This window comes from Oncorhynchus tshawytscha, linkage group LG03 (genome assembly GCF_018296145.1).
Source record: "Oncorhynchus tshawytscha isolate Ot180627B linkage group LG03, Otsh_v2.0, whole genome shotgun sequence".
Classification (NCBI taxonomy): domain Eukaryota; kingdom Metazoa; phylum Chordata; class Actinopteri; order Salmoniformes; family Salmonidae; genus Oncorhynchus; species Oncorhynchus tshawytscha.
This window is the reverse complement of record NC_056431.1, coordinates 21,973,894-21,986,653: the sequence shown is the minus strand read 5'-3', so window position 1 is coordinate 21,986,653 and position 12,760 is coordinate 21,973,894. Positions and strand designations below refer to the sequence as shown.

General features: G+C 44.2%; 2 protein-coding genes across 3 annotated transcripts; both read left to right on the top strand.

The window, feature by feature from the left end:
- Positions 1 to 1,237: 1,237 nt before the first annotated feature.
- On the top strand, positions 1,238 to 4,160 carry LOC112246083 (proline-rich receptor-like protein kinase PERK9). Its single transcript, XM_024414350.1, has 5 exons — positions 1,238 to 2,037; positions 2,579 to 2,677; positions 3,241 to 3,372; positions 3,619 to 3,790; positions 3,968 to 4,160. The coding sequence occupies exons 1-5, from the start codon at positions 1,245 to 1,247 to the stop codon at positions 4,158 to 4,160; spliced, it is 1,389 nt and encodes a 462-aa protein (XP_024270118.1). The 5' UTR covers positions 1,238 to 1,244.
- Positions 4,161 to 7,656: 3,496 nt separating this feature from the next.
- On the top strand, positions 7,657 to 12,067 carry LOC112246118 (persulfide dioxygenase ETHE1, mitochondrial-like). 2 transcript variants are annotated; one of them, XM_024414389.2, is made up of 7 exons: positions 7,657 to 8,180; positions 9,283 to 9,427; positions 9,616 to 9,764; positions 10,016 to 10,145; positions 10,717 to 10,806; positions 11,168 to 11,284; positions 11,622 to 12,067. In XM_024414389.2, the coding sequence occupies exons 1-7, from the start codon at positions 7,989 to 7,991 to the stop codon at positions 11,666 to 11,668; spliced, it is 870 nt and encodes a 289-aa protein (XP_024270157.2). In that variant the 5' UTR covers positions 7,657 to 7,988; the 3' UTR covers positions 11,669 to 12,067. The 2 variants fall into 2 exon arrangements, with proteins under 2 accessions (XP_024270157.2, XP_042168262.1); XM_042312328.1 differs by having other exon boundaries at positions 8,044 to 8,176.
- The last annotated feature ends 693 nt before the right edge of the window (positions 12,068 to 12,760 follow it).

Genomic DNA, 12,760 nt, shown 5'->3' with positions numbered 1-12,760 from the left:
ACACACACACACAAAGATAGTGGGTCAGTGTAAGTCATGTTTTTTGTTGTTGTTTTTTTTTACCTTTATTTAACTAGGCAAGTCAGTTAAGAACAAATTCTTATTTACAATGACGGCCTAGGAACAGTGGGTTAACTGCCTGTTCAGGGGCAGAACGATAGGTCACTATGACTTTAAGTTTTTGCGTGCCTCCCATTGACAACTCCTGTCCCATCAATGAACATAGACATGGTTTGTATAGGACAGTTTTTCTGTGTTTTTGTCATACTGTATGCAAACCAACCTAGGAGATCATTTAAAATGAGATGCCCTTCAAATACAAATGGAGTCATTGTATATTAACTTAAGTATGTTTGTTTTCATTCAGTATACTGTGTCTGTGTAACTGAGTACCTGCGAGTGAATGACTCGGGGTACAGTATACATTACCCTCTGTTGTTAAACTCTGACCCTGGCTCACAATTATTCACATGCATATTTCATGATCGATGACAAGAGTGTACATATCTGTTACAGCCCTACCTTGTCCTGTCCTGCTCGCACCTACCTACAGTTACCCCTCTTCAGAGGAGGAGAGAAAGATTAAGGAGAGGTAAAATGGTGGAACTCATGAGAGGAGAAGAAGAGGGATGATGGGGGGGTGAGATAATGAAAAGATTAGGAAAGGAACTGGGTTGGGTACGGAAGGATGATTGCAGGTAGAAGAAGAGACAACAGAGGAGCGGTCTGGCGAAAATGAACTGAAAAAGACCAAGCCTGGGATAGACGATGCATTTGACAGAATTGTTGCCACTATTTCAAGGATGTTGTTCTTGTGACTTTGGAACTCCAACTTTGAGTGAAGGAATAATAGATTCAGTTGAATAATCCCTGATGAAGTAGAGACACACAGTTCTCTATGGCTTACATTCAGGTAAAATCAATTTAGTAACTACACTTTTTTTTGGAAACAGAATGTCCTTGCATAATCTACAGTGGGTGGTATTTGATTTCCCAGCAAGCTTCTAATTTTTTATTCAAATTCCTTATAGCTCTATTATAGCAATTATGCTCTTTATAATAATTTTCTCATTCATGCACAATTCTGTTGATTCTACCGACCGCACACAACTTGTAGAGGACTTAATGTGTATACAGATATATAAAAAAAATCTGGTGTGTACTTGTTTATAAGAACAGAGATTGTATAAAGAAGTTAACATTCACCCTCAAAACACATTGTACAGGTTCTTAAAAGCTTGTCTATGTCTCTGCTAAAGGGTGCCTGTGGTACCAATTCATCTGGGATTGGCCCAGAGCTCCCCTCTCTGGTCTGCTCTCCTGCCCAGCCTCAGACCCTCTCTGCTGGATCCCACCCAGGGCAGACTCCCCCTGGTCAGATCCATCCTCCACCACCTGTCGCACGCCTCCAACCCCTACAGCATCGGTCTACTATCACCCCCCTCGCCCAACCACTACTCACACCACCCCCCCAGAAACTCCTATACCCAGACCTCACAAGTATAGATATGAAGGCCTCCATTTTCCTTCCACGTGCACAACATCCACGCAATGAACCCATCACCCCATCCCTCGGAACCTTCCCCTCGGTTTCCCTCAATGTTGCAACTGGGGGTGTACCAGTGGGGGTATTCCAGGAACCATTCTCTACACTCTTTGCACTCATGGGAATTCCCACTTACCACATGGGAATGGGCATACCACCACCACCTCCCAATGCCCATCAGACAGACACAACCCCAACACCTCGCCCCTCTGAGGTGAATCTAAAGGCCCAACAGCCCCGAATAGAAGCACGACTTGATCCCCCTACGTCCTCCTCTGAGGTACCCATGGAGGCCCAACCCCAAAAGGTAGTCCCCTCATCCCCCCAACCCCCGGACATGGCCTGCTCAGAGGACCCAAATTCAGAGACCTCCTCGCCCCTCCCTCCCTGTGATGGTGGCTCTCTGGAGGTCCCACAGAGGAAGCCATCTGAAGTGGATGAAGGATCTGTTGGGCTAACACTCCCCAAAGACTGCCCAGATGAAGAGCCAGGTAGGCTACTGTGCAGTATTGGAGAGAGAGACTTGAATACACGGACGTATTCATTACGGAAACCGTTTACCATTTAAAAACCAAATGGAAGCAAACAGAACAAAACAAGAGTTTCTATTGGACAAATTCAGGCAGGTCCCTTCCCGTTTTGTTCCGTTTGCTTCCATTGAATGAAAATCTTGCAATGTTTTGCAACAGAATTGGAGTATTGAATATGCCCCAAGTCATACTGGGCTTTTGGTTGATTAGCTTGTGTTCATGTCAAGCACCACAGTCCCCCTGGCTGTACCATGAACCTTTCCACGGTTGTATAATACATGTTGTTGATTGCATAAAATGTTCCAACATATTCCTGGGCAACCATGAAAGCTTGCCAACATGTCAACCACACAGGGCCAGATATTATACGTCTCTGAAACCTATTGTACTTTTCTACAAAGGTTATGCACGTACTTGTTAAAAGCACTTGAATGTCCAAGGTATCCAAAGAATGCAGCAGTTTATTCAAAATAACATATGCTTTGTTCCCTTCTTCCTGTAGATCTTGAGCCCCCGCGGTGCACTTGCCCCTCACGTCTGACAATGCTGACGACCTTCATCGCCGCCTTCATCATTCTTTTCATCTTCTTCGCCATTTTAGGTAACCTCACTGACAATACAGTGCTTGGCATTGTCGACTCGGGCCGTGTCTGAAAACGTCACAAGCCTTTTTCACTCGACTCCTCCCAAAGCTCGTTGGGGGAGGAGGTCCCTTGCATCCTCTCCTCCAATAAGCTTTGAGAAAGCAAGGATTTTATGGCTAGTAACATTTACAGACACAATGTCATATCTTATTATATATACAGTCATTTGGCAGACACTCTTATCCAGACCGACTTGCAGGCACAATTAGGGTTACATTGACAGATTTTACAGGCGCAATAAGGGCACATCAATTGGTTTTTCACCTAGTCGGGTCAGGGATTTTGAACCAGCAACCTTTCAGTTGTATAATAAAATACACATTGTTGATTGTATAAATGTTCCACCTATTCCCGGGCAACCATGAAAGCTTGCAGACAGACGCTCTTAACCGCTAGGCTACCTGCAGCCCAAGACCAGATGCATTTGACAGTAAAAAAAAAGGATGCAAGCATTCAACAAACACCCATTTTACCTCGTCCTCGCTCACTCTCCTTCGCATCGTGTTTGTCTCCTCCTCAGTCAAGTTCCTGTGTTTCCCACCCAACCTGACAGACATGGTGCAGCCATGTGGCGTTAAAGGGAACTGCAGTGTCCCAATGCCAGTCCTGCTGCACAAGCAACCCATCAACCAGACAGGTAACGCCAGTGCAGGTAATGCCATCCGATCCGCTGATACATCCGAATTGCATAGGTCTTCTTGGTACATTCAAATGCACAAGCAATCTGTAGACAACTGGCCAAATGACTGGCTATCACACAATGACAATCAGTAACTGATCCCACAAGTCAATATTGTACAAACTGAACAATGTCTTGCATAACCGAATAACGTGTTCAGGTTATGTCTGTGTTGACAGTTCATTTGTTGAAGCACCCCCCCATCCCACTCTGCCTCAGGTTGCCTAGGTCCAGTTGGTGCTGGTCGGAAAGCTTGGAGGATTGTCGGGGGGATGTTAGCAGAAGACAAGTGGGGCTGGCAGAGCAGTTTACACTGGAGAGGGAAACATGTGTGCGGGGGAGCCATCGTCACCCCACGTTGGATTATTACTGCAGCCCACTGCTTCATCCAGTAAGGGGGAGGGAAGGAGAATAAATGCTTTATCTATTGATTTATTTTCATCACGGTGTCCATCTTAGGACATCCTCAGCAACCCCTTTTGACTCTGAGGCTGTCTTAATATGGCAACTGTACTTATTACGTTACATAATTTGTGCCTTCTATATCCCTGCATTCTCCATAACCCAGGTACAACATGTTGCAAGAGTCAGAGTGGCAGGTGGTTGTGGACACGCTCAGTTTGACGGACACATCAGTGGGCCAACGCTACAGAGCACTGCAGATCCTCTATCACCCCAGCTTCTCCGTAAACAACAACGACTATGACCTGGGGCTACTTCGCACCGTGGCTGACATAGACATGGGAGGTGAGAGGAATTAATGATGAAAGTTGTTCAGCGGAGGTTATATGGCTATATGTACGGATGCTCCTATTCTGATTTAACCTGTTCCTGTTTGGCATTTGTCATGTTCATGGTTTCTCTCAAGGATGAAATCTAACTGACAACTTAACACTATGTCAACACAAAAAGAATATCAGTTGGTAGAGCATGGTGCTTGCAAAACTAAGGTGGTGGGTTTGATTCTTTATATTAAATGTGAAATAAGTAGAATGAAGTAGAATGTGAAAATACTACCTCACAGAATCGCTTTTGATTTAACCACTGATTTATTGGGTACATGTGAGCTTATCGTCAGTGCAGTACAGTCAATGTGCTGCACAAAACGGAGAAAACTGTCAGAAACTGAGTGAAATGGGGAGGTACTATTTGAACTTATTTAATAAGGAACCAGTTTTCCGTTGCAAGAAGTTTTGCTACGGTGTGTCCTAATGAAAATGATCCTGGTGTTGGGTTATGTGTTGCTTTAGGTGGGGTTCGACCAGTGTGTATGCCCAGTCCTAGAGAGTCCTTCCTTCCTGGTGCCCCCTGTTGGGTCACTGGCTGGGGCTTCACTAAAGAAGGGGGTGAGTCACGTTCACAAATATTCCCACACCACTTCCTTATAATTTTCGATTCAACTGATTGGATGATCACTCTAATAATTCTGCCTTACTTGTCTTCCATTTTTACCACTTTTTTCATAATCACATCAAATTTCCTGACATTTGTCGCAGAATGAAGACAATGTTCCCTTCCATCCCATAATCTCATTCAATAACCTGACAATTGTCTCTTCATTCTCTTCCCATTAATACACTCCTATTTGTATAATCTCGCCTTCATCTCCCTCATCTGTCTTTAACCCTCCGTTCTCTACTCCACCTCGGTCTGTCTCTCTCTCTCTCTCCCTCTCTCTCTCTCTCTCAGGCTCTGTATCGTCTGAGCTGCGACAGGCTCAGGTGCAAGTGATAGCCCAGTCCATGTGTTCCCGCCCGAATGTCTACGGCTCCTACCTCACTCCCAGGATGCTTTGTGCTGGCACCATGGAGGGAGGGGTGGACTCATGCCAGGTACACACACACACGCACACCAAGAACTGCAAAACAAAATACTCAAAATACTGAGGAATCTGTTTATTCCATGAGAAAGAAAGGCCTCTCTGTTACTCCAGATCAATGGCTATACTCAGCTGGCCTATGCTCTCTACATATCAAAATGGTTCCCTGTCTATTAAGCAGATCCACTTAGCTGGCACCAAATAGACCTATACTGTACCGTATATGGCATATTTTGATGTGTTCTATCATATAAATAGAAACAAATAATTACACACATCTTAACAAGAAAACTAACATCACAGTGCATGCAGTGCACCAATATGCATAGAAAAAATATCAGATTGATTGATGCATGTACACTGAGTGTACAAAACATTAGGAACACCTGCTCTTTCCATGATGTAGACTGACCAGGTGAATCCAGGTGAAAGCTATGATCCCGTATTGATGTCACTTGTTAAATCCACTTCAATCAGTGTAGAGAAAGGCGAAGAGACAGGTTAAAGAAGGATTTTTAAGCCTTGAGACAATTGAGACATGGATTGTGTATGTGTGACATTGAGGGTGAATGGGCAAGACAAACGATTGCATTGCCTTTGAACAGGGTATGGTAGTAGATGCCAGGCACACCGGTTTGAGTGTGAAGAACAGCAACGCTGTAAGAATGGTCCACCACCCAAAGGACATCCAGCCAACATGACACAACTGTGGGAAGCATTGGAGTCAACATGGGCCAGCATCCCTGTGGAATGATTTTGACATCTTGTAGAGCCCATGCCCAGATGAATTGAGGCTGTTCTGAGAGCAAAATGGGGAGGGTGGGGGTTTATGCATGCAGGCATTAATTCACGTGCTCTTCTCTGGTTGTAAGGGAGACAGTGGAGGCCCGCTGGTGTGTGAGACAGGGAAGGGGGACTGGAGGCTTGCTGGGATAGTGAGCTGGGGAGATGGCTGTGGTCGGCCCAACAAACCAGGAGTCTACACCAGAGTCACCCAGCTGCTCCCCTGGATGTACAAATACGTAGAGGTACATAGTTACAGTAGATGCACCAGCCACACAGAACTGGGTCAGTGCTTCTCTGAATGTGAAAATGCACCACTCCATGTCATCATTTTGACTCTTTTACAGATGGACACATTTGAAGAATCTGGAACCCCAACAACAATGAATTTTACCTCTGACAGCTAGATTTTATTAGCAGTAATGCGACCAATTACATGTATGCAAAATATTAAAGAATTATGTATTTTTGCTTGACATTCAATATTTGTAATTTTATTGAAAGCACATTCTCATTCAAACCATTATGGTTAATTACTCATAATAATGCATGGATTGTTGGATTCAACTGGGACTGGGTTTGTTGCCTTTCTGGAGTTGCTGACAATAATCACATAGGGCAGAAAGCAGTGCCAGAAAACGTGTTATATAAATACACCTACGTGCACAGTCATAGTGACACACTGAACTCTGACTAACCCTGACCCTATAAACTGACCCTATAAAGAAACGTCCTCTCTCTGTCAACGGTGTTTATTTTCAGAAAACTTAACTTGTGTAAATATTTGTATGAACATAACAAGATTCAACAACTGAGACATAAACTGAACAAGTTCCACAGAAATGTGACTAACAGAAATGTAATAATGTGTCCCTGAAAAAAGGGGGGATCAAAATCAAAAGTAACAGTCAGTATCTGGTGTGGCCACCAGCTGCATTAAGTACTGCAGTGCATCTCCTCCTCATGGACTGCACCAGATTTGCCAGTTCGTGCTGTGCGATGTTACCCCACTCTTCTACCAAGGCACTTGCAAGTTCCCGGACATTTCTGGGGGGGAATGGCCCTAGCCCTAACCCTCCGATCCAACAGGTCCCAGACGTGCTCAATGGGATTGAGATCCGGGCTCTTCACTGGCCATGGCAGAACACTGACATTCCTGTCTTGCAGAAAATCACACACAGAACGAGCAGTATGGCTGGTGGCATTGTCATGCTGGAGGTTCATGTCAGGATGAGCCTGCAGGAAGGGTACCACATAATAGAGGAGGAGGTCTTCCCTGTAACGCACAGCATTGAGATTGCCTGCAATGACAACAAGCTCAGTCCGATGATGCTGTGACCCTCCACCTCCATATCGCTCGAGAGTTCACGCAGATGAGCAGGGACCCTGGTTATCTTTCTTTTTATGTTTTTCAGAGTCAGTGGAAAGGCCTCTTTAGTGTCCTAAGTTTTCAGAACTGTGACCTTAATTGCCTACAGTCTGTAAGCTGTTAGTGTCTTAACGACCTTTCCACTGGTGCATGTTCATTAATTGTTTATGGTTCATTGAACAAGCATGGGAAACAGTGTTTAAACCTTTTACAATGAAGATCTGGGAAGTTATTTGGATTTTTACGATTTATCCTTGAAAGACAGGGTCCTGAAAAAGGGACGTTTCTTTCTCTTTTTTTTGATGCTGAGTTTGTGTATGTGTGCGCGCATTGAAAGTGTTTACATCTTGCACATCCACTGCTCTTGTTTAGTGCTTGGAGGTTCGCGGGGAGTAGGCTCCCCTTATCGGATTTTTTGGACTTCCTGGCTACATGCACAATAAGTCAGTATAGCTACAACATTTGTGCCTACCATGCTAATTTTGTTTTAGGCTATAGCCAAACATACTGCAAAGGCAACGGACCGCTACAAAGGATTGGGACAAAAACTTGTTGGCTCAGTTCTGGGATTTATACCCTGCCCGTCGCAGTGTCAGTTAAATCTCCTTGGAGAAAAAAATGTGTTCAATTGTAAACCGGCTGAAACCTGCTCTGGCCTACACGCTGCGCCTCCAAACAACCGGGCACTTGCGTAAAGTTCCAGCCCACATGGGCCCGGGCTTACGCACCAGCAAGCAGCCTCTGGAATCAGTCATCATACGACCTTACTGCGCCAGGATGGAGTTGGGAAAAGGGCCTTTCTTCAGGCAGGTGATTTAGCCGCTGCAATAATGTATATATATTTGTTGCTTTGGGACAAGGTTTGGCAAGTTATAGGCTGAAGTTTCAATTGGGCGCCGACTTTTTGGAAGCACAGTGAAAATATCAATACTTTTTTTCACTGCATATGTTAACAAGTATTTCGCAATAGGTCAGCATGAGAATTCATTCAAATGAGTCTTAGTTAACAAAATTAAGGGGATACGTATTTTCCAGACATCTTTTGTTTTGTTTTCAAACAATTGTTTGTACAACAATGTGGAAAGCTAGCGGAACTGTAGCGGTAGAGGGGGCGTATTCAAAAGGGAATGTTTACACATTTTCTGGCATTCTGGATTTCCCCTGATTTGTCTATGTGATTCAAATCCACCCCACCCTCTGTGTCAAAACGGAAATAAGTGTTATCTGAGTTTTTCGGGAGCAAATGACACTGTCTACCGGTGTCCTAGTTAGCTACCGGTGTCTGCTGTGTATCGGAGCGTCGTTCACTCTCGCTTGCGAAAACCTGCCGTCATTAGCAGAACTGCGGGGAACCAGTGCCGGAGACGCGGGGGCTACCTCTCCCACCGGCTTTGTGCCGGAGTCCTAGCTTGTTAGTGTCCTAAACGTCTACTGACAACTATCCTCGTTAGCAGAAATGCGGGAGAGCAGGGGCGAAGGACACTGTCTACTGCTGTCCTAGCTAACTACGGTTGTTGCTCCAGCCTCTTCTTCGGTGGTGTTTGGCATCCAACTTTATGCTGCATTACCGCCACCTACTGTACATGAGCGCCTCCGTACGGGAGTCCTTGCTTAAAAATTGACCAATAGAAGGATAAACGGGGGTTCCTGTAGATGCAGGAATGCCCACATGCAGGTCTGCCTCCAATTACTGGCTGCAATTGCACCCTATGAAAATCCACCCTGACAGTGACACTTGACACAGAAAACAGCAAACCACTTATCACCATAAAAGACCACACCCGTATGTTATCATCCATGACTAATATACAGGCAGGATGTGTGCTATGTAATAGCATACTGTACTGCCCCCTCACCTTTTATAAACCATGGTTACTCACTCACTTGTCCTTGCTTGTTCCAACCTTTACAGCTGTTTGAGTCGGTGAGCAGCACTTACACCTATCTGCTGGCTGATACAGAGAGCATGGAGGCAGTCCTCATTGATCCCGTACTGGAGACAGTGGACAGGGATCTGAAACTCATAGAGGAACTGGGTTTCAACCTGAAAGTTGCAGGTAACTTAGATGTCTCTAAAACATGGACAAACACACAAGCAAGCGCTCGCTAACACGTCCACACACATATAGAGATGCACAGACTGACTCACTCACTTACACACTAACTCACTCGTCACACACACACTAATCCTACATCCATTTTGATCTACTTGTTTATCGTATTCTTGTATTCCCCCCCGAATTAGTGAACACTCACTGCCATGCAGACCACATCACAGGCACGGGACAGCTGAAGAACAGGCTGTTTGGGATGAAGAGTGCCATCTCCAAGCACAGCGGGGCCAGTGCAGACATCCTGCTATCAGAGGGAGATAAGATCAGCTTTGGCAAACATGTGAGGACAGACCTACCTACAGCCAGATAGCTATAGAGAATACAGTATGGGTCTGGACCTACCCCAATTTGTGGTCCATTTGTGAAACAAAAGCTTACACATCATGTACTGTTACTCTCCAGGATCAGGGTTGTTGCTCTAAATGCTTCGGCTTTACTCACCTTCATCTCTCCTTCACACTCCCTTTCTTCTCTTTACTTCCCCTGGCTTTTCTTTCTGTAAACCCTCTTACTGCCTCTCTCGTCCCTCAGTGTCTGACGGTGAGGGAGACTCCAGGACACACAGACGGCTGTGTGACGTTGGTGACAGGGGACCAGAACATGGCTTTCACTGGGGACACATTGCTAATCAGGGGCTGTGGAAGGACAGACTTCCAGCAGGGTAACCTTTTCCACACTACATAGCTAAACCAAGCAGAACAAGACACATTTTACTGTAATGCGTTGGCCTGGTTGGGCATCCACCAGGCTGAATCCATGCTGGACACGACAAAGTGAAAATAAAGTATCTAAGCCAACACAGTACTACAGTGTGACTCAAGTAATATTCTCTCTGATTTTTGACCTCTGTGATGATTTATCTAGCCATGGAGATATTATCAGGGTATATCATAGACTTTCATCCCTATACACTATTGTTTCCCAATTCTTTGGTCAGGACTTATTTTAAGCAATGCATGAAAAGTTTCTGGATCTTTGCCTCACCCACATTTGTTACATTGTTTTTGTAGTTATGCTTAGTGGACACAAGGTGGCAGTATTGTAACCTTTTTTCAGTGTAGTCTGATCACAAATAGTCATTGTACTGTAGCCTACTCCTGAGTTATGTTCAATAGGGCAAAACGTGAATGATTGTTTCTCATCGGACAAGTCCAGGTAGTCACTCCCTGTTTGTCCGTTTGATTGGGGTCCAATGAAAACAACCCTGATCTGTTTGTTTCTCTACTTCCCAGGCTGCTCTAGGAGGCTCTATGAATCAGTCCACCAGAAGATCTTTACATTACCTCCTCAGTGTCTCGTCTTCCCTGCACATGACTACAAAGGTTGACAAGACATCCTCTTTATGCAATGTGTATATCCGTGTGTATTCCCTGACCCCCTTTCCTTGCGAGATTTCCTTTTTTACATCTATGCTCTTGGGGATAGCCTCACCAACTATTTTGTACAAGCATACCCAGAAGGCTTGTACACTCTCACAATGCTATGACTATCCTTTCCATAGACTTTACGAAGTTAACTTGTACTGTACCACCACTCTTCACCATTTGTCTGCTTTCATTTTCAACTCCGTGTTCTCTTCGGAGTCATTCCTAAGCCAGATCAGACTGTGTTCTACAGTTGAGTGTAGTCATTGAATCATCATTGTGTTGTATTGCTAACAGGTCTGCTAACCCTGTACTGCAGGTCAGACGGCCTCCACAGTGGGCGAGGAGAGGAGGTTTAACCCCCGCCTGACCAAGAGCGTGGAGGAGTTTGTGGATATCATGACCAACCTGAACCTCCCCAAGCCTGCTAAGATAGGTATCTCAGACAGTCCCCCCTCTGCAGCAATTCTATTACAATGGAAACTGTTGTTGTGTATGATATAATACTATTCTATTACTATAGAGCCTATTATTATCTAGATTATATGGAACTATTCTATTACAATAGAGTTATTATCAGTGGTCTTTCACCTCACTTAAACCTCATCATGGGAAAGAGCATGACAAAGCTATTCGTAACGAGATGGCAATATGTTACACACACTGTACTCTTTCAAACTGTCCTTTGCGCAACAATTTGATTACTTGTTAGTGTAAGCTCTTAACTCACTGATAGAAACAAGATGTTGATTTGTTATTTCTCTCTCTGCCAGATATTGCGGTGCCTGCAAACCTGGTGTGTGGACTCCATGAGGTTTGAATGTCAAATAGATTTTTAGGATTTCACTTTAAGCACTATTGGGAGGAAGAGGGAAATTCTTTTCACCCGGCCACAACTTAATGTTTTAAATGCAATATTTTGTATCTAAGAAGTAACCAAAACTAAAGTTTGTCAAAAAATGTAAGAATGTATATATTTTATTTCCAATAAGAACATAAATTCCTCCTTGTTTGCCTATGAAAAAAGCAGTGTTCATGATTTGGTGGGTGTACAGATACTGAAATTGTATAGTAGAAGATACATTCAAATACATGATCATAAAACATACCCATGTACATTGTGACATTTCTAATACAATCTCCTGGAGAAATGTGAACAGTAAAATGACCTAGTTTTATATTAAATCAAAATTGTTCAAATGTAAATGTCTGACCTAACTCTTTCTTTGACTACACCTGTATAAATTGCAGAATTGCAGTGTCAGTGGTCGAAGGTTCCATTCATGGTTTAGTATTCATGAATGCTAGACTGACACAATTGAGCTCTTCCACATGGCCTTTCCAGCATCCCCTAGCCAAGGCAATACACACGCACGCACACACTGTACAAACACATACTATACACACACACAGTACTCTGACTGTTGCCAGCCATGGACTTTTTGCATACCAGGAAAACCCAACTCCTATATTTGCATTTGAAATCACTGTGGGCCAAGTTTCCAATGCAAGAGTCCGAAACTCGTCATTGCCGTGCCTTTGTGTGCTTGTTTCTCTATCTACCACTGTATTTATCCGGTATCATCCTGTTATTCTCTCACCCTCTTTATATAGTACCATATTGTAATGTTCTGAACACATCACCATGATCGGCTTAGCCTTAGGATTCCACTTAGCTGTGTATCTAGCATAGTAGCATACTACATTAATGTTTGTCCCACGGCCCATTGACTAGCCTCTACCTGGGAGACAGGTTTAGGGAGATGGGAGTGTCTGGCTCTGACTCAACCAGGTCTCTTTTTCTGAACCTGCCTGATCATTTCATAATAATGGTGTACTGTGAGCTCATACAGCTCAACGGTTCTATACCCTTCTGTATGTAAATATTTGAGGATGGTTACTTGAGCAGTTC